The 19,359-nt window shown below is 59.3% G+C and overlaps 1 protein-coding gene across 2 annotated transcripts in view; it reads right to left on the bottom strand.

The window, feature by feature from the left end:
* The window catches only part of CPNE2 (copine 2), a 57,250-nt gene that overhangs the window by 33,960 nt on the left and 3,931 nt on the right, over positions 1-19,359 (bottom strand). For both annotated transcript variants that reach the window (XM_058279965.2, XM_058279966.2), the window contains exons 2-10: positions 9,884-10,098; positions 7,698-7,877; positions 6,232-6,306; positions 4,117-4,188; positions 2,754-2,837; positions 2,434-2,523; positions 1,461-1,559; positions 854-940; positions 647-706 (exon numbers count right to left, since the gene is read on the bottom strand). In XM_058279965.2, the coding sequence (XP_058135948.1) occupies positions 647-706; positions 854-940; positions 1,461-1,559; positions 2,434-2,523; positions 2,754-2,837; positions 4,117-4,188; positions 6,232-6,306; positions 7,698-7,877; positions 9,884-10,063 (927 nt within the window). In that variant the 5' untranslated portion in view covers positions 10,064-10,098. The remainder of the gene's footprint in view (positions 1-646; positions 707-853; positions 941-1,460; positions 1,560-2,433; positions 2,524-2,753; positions 2,838-4,116; positions 4,189-6,231; positions 6,307-7,697; positions 7,878-9,883; positions 10,099-19,359) is intronic.

Below are 19,359 nucleotides of genomic sequence, written 5' to 3' on the forward strand. Positions count from 1 at the left end.
CCCGGCCTCGGGGCTGGAGGTCAGTGAGGCCAATCCCCTGACTCCACGTAGACAAAATACGACCTCCGGCCCCATGGGACCTAGAAGGGGTGGTGGGGAAGGAGAGGCAACGCGGGGAGGTGGGCAGAGTGTGGACCCGACAGGCGGCCCCCTCTGGGCTGAGGGTCTCCCGGTGGAGAAGACCTGAAGACCAGATGAAAGGACGGAAGCCAGGGGGGGCGTACCCACCAGGCCATGGCAGTCACAAGCTGCTGTCAATGAGTATTTATTGAGCACCTACTATGTGCCAGGTACTGTGCAATATGCTGAGGTTCAAGCGAAAACAAAAGATACAAAATGCCCACCCATGTGGCTGGAGCCAAGCGAGCAAGGAGGAGAATGACGGCTGATGAGGGAAGTCGGGGCCACACTGCCCTCCACAAGGATGGTCATGTGGGCAGTGGGCAAGAATTTGCCTTTTTTTTCCACTTTGACCTGCTGCTAAGCTCCTGATTCAGGCCCATCTCACAGGATCAACTAGCCTGTGCCTGCTCCTCTTGCCCCAGGGAAGTCAGTCCTTCCTGTAGTCTATCCCAGGTCCCTCCTGCTGCAGTAATGGCCCAAGTCCCCAGGGAGGATCCTCCCTGGGGCGGGATGGGAGGCTTACGGTGAACATGAGCTGGCAGCCTCCCAAGATGTAGTCCAGGAAGGAGTAGTCCCGGTTTATCTGGAAGAAATTGGATGAGTCAGTGGGTTCCCACCCTGCACCAGGGGGCTGGCTCCAAACCCCAGGCTCTATCCACCCACCCCGCGGTGACACCTCCCCGGCTGACCCAAGCTTGGCCCCACCCCACGCCTGCACCTGCCAGCTCACCTTGCAGGAACGCAGGATGATGATGCCTGAGTTTTTGTAGTTCTTCTTCTTCCGCTGCTTCTTGGGGTTGATGCACTCGAACTCCAGCTGGGCAAGACAGGAGGAGAAAAAGATCAGCGTGCGGCTTCTAGGGGGACGGGCCTCCTCTGGGCCTCAGAATCCCCTCCCCGGCCCTGACACAGGGCAGCCTGCCTCCTCCAGGAAGGCTTCCTAGACTTCCACACCCCAAAATGGTTCCTGCTGCCTTGACTTCTCACCGAGGTGCACCTGCCCACCCAGGTGGGAGGATCTGTGCCTGCCCCCACGACCCATCCATGTCGTGCCCGTGTCATGCACCAGGAGCTGTCACCTATGGGCTGGCCTCTCAGGGTGAGCCGAACGGACAGCTCCTGAGTGCTTGCTATGTGCTAGGCGCTTTACTGAATCATCTAACTCCCAACCTGATCCTCTGCTTCCATTAAATGGATGGGGAAACTGAGGCTGAGAGAGGCTGAAAGTACTTGCTCAAGGTTACGCAGCCAGAAGAGGTGGGATCCGAGACCCTGTCAGCCTGGTTCAAAACCCCGCTCGCTGCTGAGGTCGTGGGGTCACGCACGTGCCATCTTACCGGGACACTGTCGCGGGTCTTGCACATCTGGGACACCGAGGTCTGGAACTCGCCGATGAAGTCGTGGCCCCCGTCATTGTCATAGTCGTAGCACATGACCTGGAGGTGGGTCCAGCAAGGTCTCAGAGCTGTCCCTCTCCAGCCCCTTGCCACTCCTCGAGCAAACTCCATGTCTTCTTTTTGGGTGATGCCTCCTTCTCTCCCCCCAGCACCTGCCCAGTTGGCCTGAGATGACCATGGCGGCACCTGAACTGCCTCCTGCAGGAAGCTTTCCATGACTGCTGGTAAAGGGAGCATGTTTGCCACCCCCGGTAATGGCATCTACCTGCTCCTGTACAGGAAGCTCAGCTCCTGATATACTTACTGCACGCTAGGCTGCTCATCTGTCTCGGACTGTGACTCCCCTGGCCTTGCGGGCTAGCATCTGGGTCCTTTCTTGTCTGAGCTGAACACAAAAATCCTAGATTTATGTGCTCGCTCACTTAACTGCGAGACAGCCTAGGAGCAAGGCAGCTATTACTGTAGGATGGGTAAACTGAGGCCCAGGAGGAAAACACTTGCTCCGAGTCACAGCGGCATAGCAGACGCAGGCCCAGAACCCACAGTCCGGGCACCTGCCAGGGGTTTCCTGCCCTGACCTCGCTGCTCCTCGGACACAGCCCCTGGGGATCGAGGGCTTCTGGAGACTAGCCATCACTGTTCTCATTATGGCGGTAACTTTGAATTGTGTCCAAGGTGTTGGCACACTCATTGCCCCAGGCTGCGGCATCGCAGCCCTCCGGGAAGAGCACGGCAGGCGCCCTAGTCCTATTAGAGAAGCGGGGGCCCCGCCCAGCCTACCCAGAGGGTCAGGCAGACCCCGGACAAGAACCAAGGTCTCCGCCCCCACCATGGGTTCTCTTCCCAGGCCATCCTGCCTCTTAGTAAGGAAGGCCTCCCCAGGGGGACTCGGTCAGGCTGACACAGCCCTCACCTGGACGGGCTTCTCCATATCCCCGTCACACAGGGACACCAACGGCACGGTGAACGGTTTCCACACGGGGTCCAGCGTGTACTTGATCACCTGCAGGGCGGCGAGGGGCAGGGCCAGGCTCAGGCCAGGGCAGCAGGGCTCTGGGGCCAGGCCGGCCCAACTGGACGGGGCAGTGTCTTGTGGCAGAGAGGGAACAAGCCCTTTGGACGCCAGCACGGGTTTTCCTGCACGCTGCACGGCTGGGATGTGCAGCCCGCCCTGTTAGGGTGGCTGGACCTGCAGACCCACTGCCCGAGTGACCCCAGACCCCACACACCCACCTCTGTCCTGTGGACCAGCATCCACTTGCCATCGTCTCCTGGCTTAAACAACTCGAGAAATGGGTCCGACTTCCCAAACAGATCCTGGGGAAAGCAGGATGTGGGTGAGGATGGCTACAACTCCACCAGATTCAGGTGGGCTGCGGGCAGAGCCCAGCTGCCTCCCCGAGTCCGCGTCAGGCGTGCGTGCTGCGGGCAGAGCCGGGCTGGCCCGCCCCGTAACCACTGCAAGGCTCTGCTGAGAGGCCAGAGCAGGAGAAACCGTGCCCCCCAAGACTGAGGTGGCCAGTGCTCAGTGGCCCTGAGACTTAGACCCGTGGGAGTTAGGACCCCAGCATCTGAGATGGGGCAGGGCCTCGGGGGTAATGGTCCCAGTGCAGGTGAGCCCTCCAGCAGGAGGTGGTTTTCCCTTATTTTAGCGGGAATCTGAAAAAAACAAAATTAGCCCCAGCACATTATGGATGGGATAGTGTATCCTTTAAAAATGTATTTAGGGGAGCGGATGTGGCCCAAGCGTTTGACCTCCCACCTCCCACATTAGAGGTCCTGGGTTCAGTTTCCAGTGCCTCCTGAAAAAAAAAACCAAAAATGAACAACAAGCAAAACAAACGAAAAGAAAAATAACTCAGGAAAGCCGATTTGGCACATACGAAGTCCCGGGTTCAATCCCCAGTCCCCGGTATTTCGAAAAAAAACAAACAAATCTAAGTTAAAAAACAAAACAAAACTGTCCTTCTAAAGAAGTTATATTACAGTGGGAGACAGAAAATAATCACAAAAAATAAGCAAATCCTGTATGTTAGATGGTAATAAGGGCTAAGGAGAAAAGTAAAGTGGGAGGGGTGGCCTATCAAAGGCCACTGCAATTCTAAACACGGTGGTCAGGGAAGGCCTCGCCCAGGACGGGACACACCACCAAAGGCTCATGGAGGCGAGGGCGCTGTGGTGGGGAGACTCAGGGGAAGGAGCACCCCAGGCAGAGGGCACAGCAAGTGCTAAGGTCCTGGGGCTGGAGGGAGCCTGGTGTGATCCGTCAACTGAGGTTGAGGGGGGAAGAGTGAGCGGGGGTGGAGTCGGGGGGTGGGGGCACAGCAGGGAGAACCCCACAAGGTACTGTCAGGACCCTGGCATTTACTCTGAGATGCGGAGGCCCCGTGAGTGGTTTTCCAGTCAGGTTTTGAGTATCTCTAAGTGCCGGGAAGCTCACTACCTCAGTGGCGAGGGGGCTCTAGTTTGGGGTGACCAGGGGGGCCCCGTGCCGTGGGCCTATTCCTGGGGGACAATGACCACGCCATGCAACCCTGACCAAACCAGGCGACCTTGAGGAGGGGGCAGGAGGAACCGCCCTCTCCTGCCACCTCACCTTCTTGTCCAGCTTCCTGCCCGCCAGACTCAGCGTGATGGCCCGGTTGTCCGACAGCTCCTGGGCAGCAATCTGTGAGGCAGAGGACCGTGAGCGGGCGGGACCGCTCCTGACGCTCCCCCCACCCAAGGCAGGTAGGCCAGGGCCACCCAGGACGCAGTTCTTCAGGACTACGGGGCGGGGGAGGGGTGCTCAGTGACCCTGGACAAGTCTCTCGTCTTTCCGAAACCTCAGCTTTCATCTCCTGGAAACTGGAGGCAACAGCCCATCTGGCTATGAAGAACCAGGAGTGACCCCGTGTGGCTGAAGAGCTGGGGCCGTAGGGCAGGGGACACAGACAAAGCCCCGTGGGAAGGTTCTGGGCCAGGGAGCAGTCACAGACCCCCCTCCCATACCCACAGCCCCACTGGAGACCCAGAGAGTGGAGCCACCTCACAGTACTAAGGTGTCGGGAATTCCAGCAACTACACTGCACCCTAGGGAAACTGAGGCTCAGGGCAGGTCATACCAGTCCCCAGGCCTCCCTGCCTTCCCTGTCAGTCAAGGTCCTCCAGCCCTGCCCCAGCCAGTGAGGGACACTCCGGGTGACCCCAAGGCTGACCTCCCCCCTCTCTGGGCCTCCCTTGGTCCCGCTGCCCACCAAGGGCCCAAGAGCAAAGCAAGGGGGCTGGGTCGCCTCGGGCCAGGGGCTGCCTCTCCTCCCAGGCCTCCGTCTAAGGCAACCTAAAGGACCCTGCAGGACCACAGGCGACAGCCAGCCTGGCGCCCGCTCTCCTTCCTCTTCTCCCACCGGGACCTGCTCACCAGCCCTGTGGGTAGGTCCTACTGTCACCCCCATTTCACAGAGGAGAGTGTGGGGTCCAAAGTGGAGCTGGCCACGGATGCTGAGGGGAACGGATGCTGAGGGGAACGGCGTCCCTGGGCCGGGTGGGGTGTTTAGAGGTGGGGGTTGGGAGAGAGCATTCCAGGGGGCAGGGACAGGGCGGACTGAGGCCTGGGATGGGCTCTGGGTTGAACAGTGTTCCCCTAAAAGACAAGTTGAAGCCCTCACCCCAGGACCTCTGAAAAGTGAGCTTACTTGGGACTAGGGTGGATGGAGATGGGGTTAAGCCAATCTGGTGTTATAAGAGGAGACACAGAGGCACCAGGGGAGAAAGAAGGCCACGTGAGGAGGACTGCAGGTGCACGGCTGCCAGCCTGGGGCGGCAAGGGTGCAGCCCCCATCAGGGTGTAGGGGCAGACGAAGGCTTCTTCCCCAGAGCCTCCAGAAAGAGAACGGCCCTGCTGACACCTGGATCGGGGACCTCTGGCCCCCAGAACTGAGAGAGATGACATTTCTGCTGTTTCAAACCACAGGGTTGTGATACTTTGTTACAGCAGCCCCAAGAAGTCAATACAGGTCCATGTGGGGTGTGCTAGGAATTCAGTCTGCCATGAGCCCAGGGCATGCACATGCAGGGGGTGGTTTAAAAAGAGCTGAGGCAGGAAAACAGGGTGGGGACAACACCCTTCACAGCCTTGAATGAAGGGCTCCACAGCTACTGGGGAGCCATGGAAGGTTCCAGAGCAGGAGTGATGGCCGGGCCATAGTCCTCCTCCTTCAGCACAGCCGGTTCCCCTCGCATCACACAGGCTCTGAAGCTGGACAGCCCAGAAGGGAGTCTTGCTCCTGCACCACTCCAGAGAACTTCCTGTCTGGGCCTCCTTTGTAGATTGGGTCACCCTGCCTCTGCAGGAGCCTGTGAAGCCAAGGAGCTCTCATCCGCACAAAGGGTCAGCAAATCGCAGGAACCCTGCACGCGGCGGCCTCCAGCAGCGCCCCAGTGGGGGAGGCGCTTCTCAAGGATCCCCAGGGGGGTGGGAGCTGCCAGGGCTGTGCCCTGCCTCGGAGCCGCCTTGGGGCCTTCTGGCAGCTCCCCCCAGCCCCCCCCCACGAGCTCGGCAGCCCCAAAGGCATCATTTGCGTAGCCTGGAGCCCGTTGCTAAGAGACCTGTTGCTAAGTTGTAAGTTGGGCTTTTTCACTCCAAACAAAGCTGGTGATTATCTGCCAGGGAAGCAGCCCATTGATGGGGGAGGCGGGCAGGGGCGAGCAGGCTGGAGGAGGAGGCGCGTACCGTGATCAAGCCCTTTCCCGCAGGCTTGTTGTCCATCAGCTGCAGAGGCCGCGTGATCTTCTTGCTGGAGACGATCTGGGGTGGGGAGAGGAGGGCGCCGGGGCTCAGCGGGGTGGGGGCGGCCTGGGAAGAGAAGTCCTCAACGGGCACCATGGCTGGCACACGGCGCCCGTGCCAGGAACCCACTAAGCCCTCACCTGCAGGACTCTCGCCCTGGGAGGCAGACGCAGACACCAGCCTCACCTGCCTGAGGTCCTTGGGGGTGCCTGGGGACCCCACCCTCCTCTCGGTCTGATCCCTGAAGGAGCGGGCCAGACCCGGCCTCCCCTCCCATTCTCACCCATTTCCTGGGCCACCGCAGCTCTGGGTTTCTCAAGGAAATTTTCTTTATGCAGATACTAGTGCGAGTCGGGGGATCTCTTCCTGTGTTTCTCCCCCTCTGCTCAGCACCCCCTTGCCCAGCGCCTGGAGGCTGAGCCCCAGGTCGCCTGCATCCCCAGGCCCCCTGCCCTGCTTCCAGGGGTCAGCCAGAGGGGACACCAGCGGGAGAAGGGAGGGGGGGGAGAAGAGAAAGGCTGGGGCCCGCCCCCCACCCCGGTCCCTCTCTAGCCAGACCCTGGCTGCACAGGGAGGGGATCTGAGCCCCCCGCTGGGGCCAGTCAAAGGTTGGTTTCCTCCAGCCCTCGCCGGTCCCGCGGCCCTGCCCAGGCGTCTGTGACCAGGCCCTTTCTCAAGCTCTCTCCTCGTTAGCTTTTGAAGGTGCCACAGACCACAGCGGGCGACGGACAGCCGCGTCCCGCTTCTTACACAAAGGGCAGATGTCACCTCCGCTGTTCAACCCTGACCTTCCAAGGCCCAGGACATCCGGTCTCCACTAGGACCTCTGGAGGCACTTTCCACTTTATTCCCTCCTCATCCCCATAAACTAGGCAGGGCCAATATGGTCCTGTCCACGTGAGATTTGGGAGAACTGAGGCCCAGGGGAGGGGCGAGGCTCGCACAAGGGCACCGGGCCCTAAGGAATGAGGGAATGCATGCGAAGGCTCCTCCCACTGCCCCTCCCCGCCTGGCCCCAGAGGAAAGGAAGTGGCCCAAGGTCACACAGTAAATCAGCCAAGCCAGGGGACTTCCACGGGTTTCCGCTGCCATTCGGATGCACCTAAGCCCAGGAAGCCAAGAGCACAACCTGGTGGCTTCTAATGGCCAGAAGCTCTGACCCGTCTGGGCATTTGCCCTTCCTGGGTGGCACAGCTGCCCAACACTGCACCCGGCCTCCCCTTCAGATGGGGGCTCTGCAGCGGGCCAGCAGGCCTCCTCCCCGCTCTCATGCCCGGTGACCCCTCTGGGACCCAGCCTGGAAAGGGGGGGCCAGGGAGCCTCTCTGGGGGGCCGCCCTGCTCCCGGGGGGGCCATGTGCTACCTGGAGAGGACTGCCTGCCCCACCCACCGGGAGGCACCCAGCTCACCGTGCCCAGGCTGCAGGAGAACTGGCCCAGGAAGTCATGCTCGTCCAGCCGCATGCTGGACTTGTCCTGGTCGAACAGGGCAAACTTCAGCTTCTGCACCTCCTCGAAGTGGTAGTCGAGGATGAACTTCTTGGAGAACGCCGGGTTGAGGTTGTTGACTGCTGTTTCTGTCCTATCGTACTGGCAGAGCGGCAGGGAAACGGGAGTCAGGCACTCACCCCGCTAACTCTCTGAACACCTGCTCTGTGCCAGGCGCTCACGGTCACTTCCTTGTGAGGCTGAAGCAGCCATGAGCCCCAGGCCACGGACGGGCACACTGAAGCAGAGCGGGTAAGTGACTTACGCAAGGTCGAACAGCTAGTGGGGCAGGGGCAAGATTCGAACCCAGGACTGACTCCAAGACCCATGCTCTTCACCCCATGGCCCTGGCTCCATCCCTAGGCCCTGGGGAAAGCACACGGGCCAGTCCCTGCTCGGTACGTGGCAGAGGACAAGTCCCTTTCTCCATCTGGGCCTCAGTTTCCACTTGTATATTAGAAGGGACGTGACGGTGGTTTTCATACTGTTTATTGCAACAGAACCCTTTTTTTAACAAACCATGGAAGCTGAGAAAGGGAACAGAAGAAGATGGGCTGTTTAACAGGAGGGGAGGTCAGGGGCTCTCCCCACCCCGTGGAGGCAGATGCTGTCCCTTTTATAGAATCTGGGAATTGTGTGGTCCCTCCCACCTCCTGGGGAAACCGAGGCCGTGGTGAGGAACCGGGCCCGGCGCAGGCATCGGTGGGGGGGGCTGGCCCAGGAACCCCGCCTCCCGGCCTCGCCAGGCCAGGCCTGGGTGATGGTCTATTCTGGGGCCTGGGCTGCGTTGACTTTTCCTCCCACCCAGCAGCAGGATGGAAGAAGTCGTGGCCCGGGCTATTTTTAGCCAGGGGGACCAGGCTGGGTGGGGGCAGAGGCTGTTGGGAGGGCGCTGCAGGGTGGGGGGGAGTTCCAGGAGTGGGGGTGGATGCCGTGGGGGAGGACGCCACGCCCCGAGGCCTGGCAGAGGGGCCCAAGGGGCCTCGGAGTGCTGGCCGCTGGCCTGGGGCTCCCCGGAGGACTGCTCGGGGAGTCCAGGGCACACCCACGTCTGGCTGTGCTGCTGGCTGGCTGTGCTGCTACCACGCTGAGCGACAGAGAGAAGTCTCTACCCAACCCCGGCCCCGTTTTCCCTCTGCAAATTAGGTCAACAACCCTAGCACCACAAGCAGCAGCCGACATCCGTAGAAACTCTTTATAAACCCTGGCAGGGACAGTGAGACCCCGCCGCGGCCCAGTTAAATGTCTATCAAAAATAGGTATTTTGGAAAATAGATATTACATAGAAAACTATCTGGAAGGCCGGACACCAAAGTGTTTAGAGTGGTGCTTCCTGACAGGTGGGCTCCCAGTCATTTTGATTTTCTTCTTTAGGTGTGTCTAGATTTTCTAAATTTACTACAACGAATATAGATTCCCTTTGGAAAAGGAAACAAAGCGATTCTTTAAAACCTGAACATGTTAACAGGTTGGGTTTCTGGATACGGTTCCTCAAGGCACATCTCTCCCTCAGGCTAAGGCCAGAGTCTCCCAGCCTGGCTGGAAGAGTCCCCAGCTCTGGAGGCCCCGCAGGGCAGGCAGGGCAATGATCCCGAAGGAACAGATACCGAGACAAGGAACAGATACCGAGACGGGTTCAGAGAGCTAGAGCCACTTGCCCGAGGCCACACAGCAGGGTGTGGCAGAGCTGGGCCTTGGGCCAGCTCTTGGCAAAGGCCATCTTCCCCGTTTCTCTGTATGCCTCTCACCACCTATATATGCACTTAGAAATAGGAGGAAAGTTATTTAAAAGCAAGCATTTTGTAAAGCTAAGAGTTTAATTATAGACATATATATGTATATGTAAAATTTAAGATAAGGTAATATAACATTATGTAGTTATAAATATGTGAATTATAATGTAAACACATGTATAATTCTTTTTAAGTAATATTTTAAACACATTTTAAATACAACTTAAGTTTATGGATAACGATTTTCTAAATGCCACCAGCCCCAACTCCAGCTACTACCAAGGGCCGGCTGAAGCCCCTGGATCGGGTGGGAGCCCCTCCCGAGCACCCCAGCCACCCTCCCCGCCCCGCAGATTGCACACCCGGGCGTCTCACCTCCATCCATCTGCCGTTATTCTCTGTAAAGAGGACGCAGAAAGGGTCAGACTTGGAGGTGACGTCCCGGTCCAGCAGGTTCTGGCCACTCACCGACAGCTCCACCTTGCACACGCAGTACTGGGGGCCCACGGCGGCCGCCCCTGCTGCCGGGGCACCCCCACCCGGCACGTAGGCCATGGGGCTCGGCGGTGGCAGCAGCAGTTCCTGGCAGTCTAGGGGCAGAGGAGCAGGGGTCAGAGAGGAGACAGACACCTGCTACTCTGTCAAGATGCGGGTAGACAGAGGGAAGGAAAGGTGGGGCAAGTAACACAGGCAAAGCCTGGGAGAAAGGAGAATGCAAGGAAATGCATGGAACGGAGCCTCTAGTGGGCGCGTGTAGTTGTTCTCGGCGTTGTCAGTCTTAACTGTAAGCGATGTACAGGTCCAAGTTGGCCCTGGCAGATCAGCAACAAAACACAGTAGACACAGGCATCCCAGACATTCATCGAGCCAGGAGAACCTGGGCTTTTCCTGAGCAGCCAACATGTTGGCCTCTTGTGACCACGGTGGAGCTTCTAACTGCTCATGTTCCCCTCATTGCTTCAGCCACTAGGAAGCTCGTGTCTGACAACTCTCTCAGAACTGGACCTTGTTCGTTTTGTCTTGCCCATCCTGTATCCCTGGCTGTAGCACTGTGACACAGCAGAAACTCAGTATGCACTTATTAAGTGAAAAAAGAGTAAATAAAAGAACGAACGGACAAACTCTCTCTATCATTTGGGTCCTGCCTGAGCTAGTCCTTATCCTCACCCCTTTCAACACCAGACTCACCCTTCTCCTCATGCACGCGGCTTTCCCAAACGCCATGCCTTATGCACCCTTCTGTCCGATATTTGCTTGCTTTAAGCTGTTCTGTTTTCCTTCAAGTGTGCAGTGCTTACCTGAAGCAAGTGTGGAGGAACCACATCTCAAGGGGCGGAGAGGAGCTCTGGCTCCCACCCATCACATACAAGCCCTCTGGCACTCAGTGCCTCAGTTTCCCCATCTGCCCTTGAGCCATCACAGCACCGTCCTTTGAGTCTCTTGAGGTCAGAGCTTATTTCCACGGGAGCGTTTGCATCTAACACACACCCCGGGTACCTGGGTGGCCGAGCCCAACCTCCAACACTAACCCCATAAGGCCAGATTCTGGCTTTTTTTTTTTTTTTAATTAGGCCAGTAAAAAGAATTTGAGAAATGGGGGAAAGAACAGAGCTCACTGAGAAAAGGGAGAGAAAGATGGAAATACACAGCAAGATTTGGTGCGGGCCCTCTAGGCAGAGAGAGCCCCGACTTCTTAACCAATGCTTAGTGCCCTCACGGTTGAGTGGATAACTGAGCCAGAGGGGAGCGGAGAGGGCATTTCCTCTGGGCACAGGAACCCAAGTCACCACGCCTCCCGGACTTTCCCCCATGCCTCGTTTCTGATCCCCGCTCAGCGGGGGGGAGGTCCTAACCGTGCCAGCGCTGGGGACCCTGCAGAGAGGGAGCTGGGAAGCCGGGGCCATGTCCCACTTGACCAGGTACCAGGGTGGACGGCTACCCCAAGCACCTGAGGTGGCCAGCTCCTCTGGGGCCACCCTGCCCACAGGCCTGCTCTCCCCACCCAGGCCTCGGCCTCTCAGAGCTCACGCTCCAGGTGGCCTGAATGGAGCGAGGAAGGAGGGAGGGCAGCCACGCCCCCGTCGAAATGCTGTCCCCCCTCCTCCTGCTTTGGCCTCGGCCACAGCCCACGCTCGAGTGCCACCCCTTGCCGGGCACACGCAGGGCCTGGTCCGAGGGAGGCCCAGGTGTGCGCGTGGCTGGCACCAGAAGCCCCTCCTGCTCCAGACACAATGTGCCCCGGGCACGCCTCGCAGAGAGAGGGTCTGGACAGTGGCAGCGCCAGCCCTCAGCCCCTCCCGCCCGCTGTCTGTCCCCGGAACCTCATTAGAGTCACACGAGCCCAGAGCGTCAGGACAGCACTGCAATTTGCCGGCGGGATTTATTCTTGTCGTGTAAAAATCAGTTTCCATGGGAGGTTCTGGCAAATTGCTCTCGCTCTCGCAGTGCGCAGCTGGGCAGCCGTGCCAAGCGGGGAGGGGTGAGCCAATTCTTGACCCAGCATTGGGAGGGCTGGTGCCAGAAGTGATCCTTTCTGCAGACACCCCGCTGGGTGGCTGAGAGGATGCCCGCTCAATGCTCATGCTCTCCTGGAGGTGGAGTGGGGCAGGTACAGTCACCCTCATTTTACAGGTGAGGAAACTGAGGCCCAGAGAGACGCCACCTGCCCAAGGTCACGCAGCCAGGAAAGGGCAGAGGCAGAGTGTGAACCGGGACTCCAGACACCCAGGCAGGTGCTCGGTCCTCTCAGCAGGGTGGGCAGACCGCCTGGGAGTGGTGGAGACCTGGAAGGTGGGAGCGGCTGGGGGGCAGCCAGGCCAAGGGGAGCCTCAGGCTAAGAGGTCAGGTTGTGCCCAGGGCCACCGAGTTGGGAAGGCCAGAACAATCCCTCATTTCAACGAGCACCCAGGATGGGTCCCAGAGCACCCAAGGTCACCGTTTCTCCTGGGGTCATGCCGTTCATGCCCCTGCGCTTTACTGATGGGGTGTATTCCAGCCGGCCCACCTCACAGCCCCTCCATGGCTTGCTAGATGTCACCTGGGCCACCAGGCCCCGGCCGTCAGAGCCTGCACACCTCCCGGTTCACACACTTCTCGTGCCCATACACGTGTGTGTGGACACACACATGCGAAGGCACACGCCCCTCTGAGCAGCTGGGGCCGCGTCTCCCCGATCACTGCATGAGCCTCACGCACTCACTCCAGCCTGGCTGAGGGTGGGGCTGGGATCCGCCGGGTTCCAGCTGGAGAGAGCAATGGGTGGGCGGGGCAGGAGCACTCTCAATGCCCCCACCAACCCTGGGCAGGTCCCCGTGCCCAACTCACCCTCTGGCTGGCAGGCTCCAGATCCCTGAAATGGGGAACACATGGTGTCCAGGGCTGGGGCAGGCAGAGGTCTGAGTGGGCCCCTCTGTGCCAGCCTGGCAGAGGGCAGGCGGGCTGGACCCTGCGGCCTGATGCAATGGAAAAAGAAACCAAAAGAAACCACAGGCCGGGCCGGGTCCCCACCCCCCACCCCGCGGCAGGTGGGCAAGGGGTCATTACGGGAGGACTGGGCCTCCCACGGGCATCTGGGCGGGATGGGAGCACTCCTTGGTACCACGCCCGCCCCCCAGATAATACGAGGTTTTGGCCAGAGGGACGGCCCCAGCCTCCTTGCAGGATGGTCCTGACTCCTCGCAGGCATGGGCACGGGCCTCGGGGGGCAACCTGGTCCCCAGGGATAGGGCCAGCAGGTGGGGATACAAAACCACTAGTCCTGGGAAGCGGCTATGGCTCAACTGATTGGGCTCCCGTCTACCATATGGGAGGCCCTGGGTTCGCGCCCCAGGGCCTCCTTGTGAAGGCAAAGCTGGCCCGTGCCCATGGAGAGCTGACCAGCCTCCCTGTGCATTTTACAAGCATTCCTTGAGCACTCCGAAGTGTCTGGCCCTGGGGCTACAGCAAGGAACAAACACACAGGGTTCAAGACAGGACTGGGAGACGTGCTGCCGCTTCGGGAGCCCAGGAACCCTCATCCTTGGCAGCTCTTCATTCACAGCCCCCCGACTCCGTGAGTCCACCCCGAGCTGCCACCAGCCAGCCACTTCTCCCCACTGGCACCGCCTCTGTCCAGCCAGGGTTGTCCTCTCGTCCCCAGCCTCCTGCACTGGCCTCATGACTGGTCTCCCTGCTGCAACTCTAGCCCTTGATTCTCTCTTTTCCACACCAGAGAGAGGGGGTGGTGGTGGTGGTTAAACATGTAAATCAGATGATACCAAAGCTCTACCTGAAAACTTCCAGAGGCTTCTCCACACAGGTCACACAAAATCTAAATCCTCCCCAGGTGGACAGATCCCCGCCTGACCTGACCTGACCTCAGCCACCCTTCCCTCGCTCCCTCTGCTCCAGCTACACTGGCTTCCCATCTGCTCTGCAACCAGGCCCACCTCCCTCCTGCTCAGGGCCTTTGCACTTCCCTTCTCTCTGCCAGAAATGCTTTTCCTGCGACGGGTCTTAGCTGTTGGCTTAATGTCACCTCCTCAGAGGCCTTAAATGGACTAATACAATCAGCTCTGTCTCTGCTCCAAGTTTGTTTCCTTCACAGATCATTACATCTGACCTATTTGTCTATATGCCTTGTGTCAAGTCTTCCTGCCCCTCCAGAACACAGGTTCGAGAACATGAGGGGGGGGGGAGGTTGTCTAGGTGGGTCACCACTGTTCCTCCAGCCCTGGAGCAGATGCATAGCAAGTGCTTGACAACTCCGCGCTGAATGAGGGAGAGAGGGCAGCACTCACCAGGCTGGCCCCCGGGACTTGCCATCATGCCTTCTCCCACGCCCACTGCTGGGGAGACCACAAAGCTGCTCCCAAACCCAGGACCCCCATAACCAGGCAGGACAGAGGCTCATATCCCACTTTCCAGGGGAGGAAACTGAGGCCCGAGAAGGGGCAATGTGGGGAGACACCAAAGGCAGGCACAGGGCGATGGATGGAGTGGGTAGGGGAGGCTGGTGGCTGGGGTGGAGCCCTGGAGACCCAGGCGGAGAAGGAGGGCATGGAAGGCAAGAGGAGGGGACCCAGCTGGCTGGGGAGGGAACAGCCCCTCTCCAAAGATCAACTGGTGGACATGACGGGGGGAGGCCACTGTCAGACAGTCTGTCAGAACCTCTAGTGGGGACATCACGTGCCACCTCAAAAAGCATGCTTGGAAATACGTTTAGATATTTGGAAAATGAAAAAAGAAATTTTTTCAATACAACCTACAAGGAAGTAAAGCTCTACCCAGTCTTGGGTGGTGGTAACAAGGACAGGGCTCTGCCCTCTGGTCAGTAACTGCAATGGTTAAGAGCACAGACAGGGGACTCAGCCGTGTGACCTGGCCCACCCAGCAAATCATGCGGGGACTCCCAGGGGGCTCTAGGCCAGGTAAGGTTCCAGACAGGCAGCCCCAGCACCTCCTGGGATCCTGTAAGAAATGCAGCATCCCAGGCCCCACCCAGGCCTGCTCTGTCGGAATCCCTAGAGTGGGGCCCACCCATTTGCGCTCTACACGCCGTCTAGGTGCTTGCATTAAAAATGCAGATTCTGGTGCAGCAGGTCTGGGGTAGACCTGAGAGTCCGTGTGTCTAGCCAGCGTCCAGGTGATGCTGAGGCTGCCAGCCCGGACCACGCTTGGAGCAAGGGGGCCCGAGGCCAGAGGCAGTGAGAGGGCCCCGCCACGGCTGACCACACCCCGGGGAGGGTACACCCCGGGGAGGACACACCCCCGGGAGGGCACATGGTTAGCCCGCGCTGGACATAACCAGGCGGGAGTGGAGCTGGCCTTGACACGAGCCCTGCCAGCTGACACCTGAGGCCTGCCAGGTGCCAGCAACTCCTGGTCTGGATGGCAACGGTCTGTGAACTGGACACGGGCTCACCGGAAGGCCATTCACCGTGGGCCTGGGTGCGTTGACTGAGCCTGCGGAGCGGGCATGGGGCGTGGACACCCCCAGGTCTAAGATGTCTCCTTAACCTCACTGCCCAGATGAGAAGATCCAGAAGACAAACGGCGACCTTTAGCTCTGAGGAGAGCGCCATGGGGCAGGAGGGCAGGGCGCAGGGCCAGCCCTCCCTAAGGGGGACTCTAAGAGAGCCTGCCCCTCGCAGTTGGCAGGAGAGAAGGCAGGAGGTGGGTGAGGTTGTGCGGTTGAGAAATAACTGCCATCCAGGGAGGGGTGCCCAAGCCCACCGCAGGTCCTGCGCTGAGTGTGCTGTGTGCATTAACCTCTGAGGCTGCACGACATCCCTGAGCCAGCTGTTACTGCCACCCCCATTCTCCAGAGGAGCAAACTGAGGCCAGGAGGGTGAATCACGCACCCAACTGGTTCTGGCCCTCGGGTTCCAAGGCCATACGCTCCGAACCTCTTAGAAGATCTGCAGTCCAGGATCTCTGCTAGCATGACTCTGGACAGGTCACTTGTCCTTTGAGTCGGCTGAATTTTCTTATCCACCAAATGGTAATTACCCAAAGCCTGGCACAGTTTAGGTACTGGCTCGAAATGGGAAAATCCTCCCTCTGGCTCCCCACTGCTCTCAGGATAATGTCCAAACTCCCTCATGTGGCTCCCAGGGTCTCCTGCCCCCACATTCTCAGCGCTAGCTGTGCTGTGTACTAGGCAGAGTTCCTGCAGTGCGTTTTCATGCCTCCGTGATTTTGCACATGCTGTTCCATCTGCCTGGAATGCCCTTCCCCCTTCTTTATGTAGCTAAATTTCATTCTTCAAACTGAGCTTGGTAAAACCAAATGCAATGCCACTAGCACCCCTCAGGGCTGCCAAAATAAAAAAAGTTGATAGCATCAAGTGTTGATCCGGATGTGGGGCAACCGGTGGGAAGATACATTGGACAACCACTTTGGAGAAATGTTTGGCAGGGTCGACTCAAGCTAAATAAATGCTCCCTATGATGACCCAGCCATGCCCAAGAGGAACATGCACAAGAAGGTTCACCGCAGCACTATTTCTAATAGACCCAAACTGGCAACCTCCCATTCACCAATCAAAGAGAGAAGGGACAAAGAAGCTGTGACTGTCCAAACAATGGGCGACCCTGGAGTGAGCGCAAAAAGGAAGCACAACTGTGCCAGCAAGATGGATGGATCTCGGACAGGTTGAGCAAAGGAAGCCAGATACAGCAGTGCTTCCCGAGTGATTCATTAAGCACAGGTGAAACAAATCTATGCTGCAAGTCAGGACAGTGGCTTGGCGGGGGCGACAGAAGGGGCTTGCGGACTAGCAGGGGCACCAGGGGGCTTCCTGGTCCTGCTTCTGGACCCGGAGCTGGTAACAGAGCTGTGTCCAGTGCACGCAGTCACGGAGGATGCCTGCTCTATGCTGTATGTGTGTTATACAGTTCAATAAAACATTAAAGACAAAAAACAGGCACCTGAGTGACGCCCCCCACGCATGAAGCCCCCTGAGCCCCCGCCCTTGAGGGCAGAGCACTCACGCTGTCGCATGTCATAACCTCTGCTTGGGAACCGTCAGCCTCACCCGGGAGTAAAGATGGGCTGGTCTGTTTTTCACCTCTGCTGTTCCCAGCGAGCTGAGGAATGCAATGGGAGCTTGACGGGTGTTTGTTGGCAGCCAGGAAAAGCAAAAAGGTGGAAGGGAGAAGGAACCATGGCATCTCGGAATGGTAGAATCATGGGGCTACCGAGTCACAGGATTCCAGGATTTGGGATTTCGGAGTCACAGGGCTGTGAATCCCGGAGCTAAAAGGCCCTGGAATGCATCTGGTCCCACCTGCCTGTCATGAGTGAACCTCTATCATAGCCCCACACCCCAACTTCCTGCAGGCCTGTTTCACTGGGGAGGGGGGGGCAGGGAATCCCAGTCCCCAGGTCCTTCCTGCCAGGAGCACGCGGCCCCAGAGAGCACAGAGGCTCTTGTCGAGGCGGGGAGCGGTGCCACCACACCACAGCGATGGCACCGGCCACCACACTCCAAAGACACTGCGCTCCCGACAGGCAGCCGGGCCATTACAGGGATAAATATAGATGCAGACGGCATGGCGGGAGGCTGCAGCGGGGGCCACCCGGGGCCCCTCCTCGGGCCCCCTGGCTCCTGCTGGACGACAGCCGGAGAAGGCCCTTACTCAGGACCCCCGCCTCATCACTGGGCTCTGGGCCTCAGGGGAGGGGGTCTCCTCAGGCCCCCCGGGGCCCTGGCTCGGCTCGGTATTTCACGGGGATGTCTCCAGCCTGTCACTTCGGGGCTGGCCTGGCAGGCTGAGAGGACTGGGCCACCCCGACTCTGGGCCACGGCCAAGGGGGGTGGTGATGCCCTGCCTCCCAGGAAGCGGCAGGGAAGGCGCGGCGTGGATGTGCTCTGGGCTGCGGAGAGTACTTGAGGGACCTCCGCGGAGCAGGTGTGATGAGGCTCACAGTGGACTAATGGAGGGCGGGGGCGTGGCGTCGGCCACCGTCAGCCCGAGCCGTCCTGACCCACTTTTCCACAGAGGGACCTAGGGACCACTCGGCGGAGACAGGGGCTCCCTGCTCTGAGCTCGGGCAGGTCCCTTCCCCTCTGGCCTCAGTTTCCCCACCTGGCTCCATGACGGCCCAGCCTCCTTCCAGCTTTGGGGGGGATCCACAGGCCCCCTAGGTCTTTCGTGTGCCGCCCTGGGCTCCCAGCCTCAAGCTCCCCCCGGAATCCCCCAGCCACGGGGCCGGGAAAGCCACCTGGACTCTCTCCTGAAGCCCCTCTCTGGGCTCCGGCCGGTGGCTGTGCCCCCGTCCACACCCTCCAGAGATGGGGCTCTCACCTCCCGGTGCTGGGCGCCTGGTAGTGCAGAGGCTTCATGCTGCCGCTGGAGGGGCGTCCCCCAAAGCCCTCTCACCCAGCACAGGGAGGGTTCTCCCTGAGCCTGTGCGCCCAGGCAAGGGGCCTACACCTGGGGGCGGGGGCAGGCTCCACGCCAGGCCCAGGGCCCTCTTGGGTGTGTCCTTCTGGCCAAGGATGCCACATCTGCTCTTCCAGGCTGGTCCCAGCTCCCAGGAAGCCCTCCAGAGGAGACTGACTGAAGGCTTACTGTGTGTCAACATTTCACTTCTGCCTCACCACAACCCCAGGAGGTAGGCCCCAGCATGATCAGCCCATTTTACAAATCAGAGAACCAGGGCACAGAGAGGTTAAGTAATCTGCCCAAGGTCACTCAGCTAGTCAGGGGCACACCAGAGTTTGAACCCAGGCCGTCTATACACGCTCTTAACCAGCACGTATTCCACCTCCCAGTGGAAAGACTTGAAAGACTACAGATGGAGCCCAAATGGAGGGAGGAGCAGGGGGTCATCTGCTGGGAGCTGAGTACATGGGGTGGGTGCAGCGGGCAGGCCAGAACGCCCCCAGCTCCTGATGAGACACAAGGGAGACAGAGCTGAGTTGTGGGGAGAACGGACTCCTGAGCATGCTTCCACCCCAGGGCCTTTGCACATGCTGTTTCCTCTGCCTGGGATACTCCTTGCTCATGCATTTCTTCAATAAACATTTACTGAGCACCTGCTGGGCCCCAGGTATGTCCCAGTAGAGATATAGCCTTAAATGAAAGAACATGTCCTGCTTTCTGGGGCTTCCAGTCGATTCACAGCTCAGCTCAAAGGTGGCCCCCTCCTCGGTGGCCTCCCTGACACCTCTTTCTTGCCCCCCAGTCACAATCACTTCACCCACTTTCTTCTCTTTATGGCACTGTTCACTATACGAAGTTTCCTGATCTCTCCAATACCTGCCTCTCCTCCATCCCTCCACTCACCGGTGCTCCGGAGCACAGGGACGGAATCTGGACGGTGGCTGAGACCCCAGCATGCAGCCCAGGCCCTGGCACAGAGGA

This window comes from Dasypus novemcinctus, chromosome 18 (genome assembly GCF_030445035.2).
Source record: "Dasypus novemcinctus isolate mDasNov1 chromosome 18, mDasNov1.1.hap2, whole genome shotgun sequence".
NCBI lineage: Eukaryota > Metazoa > Chordata > Mammalia > Cingulata > Dasypodidae > Dasypus > Dasypus novemcinctus.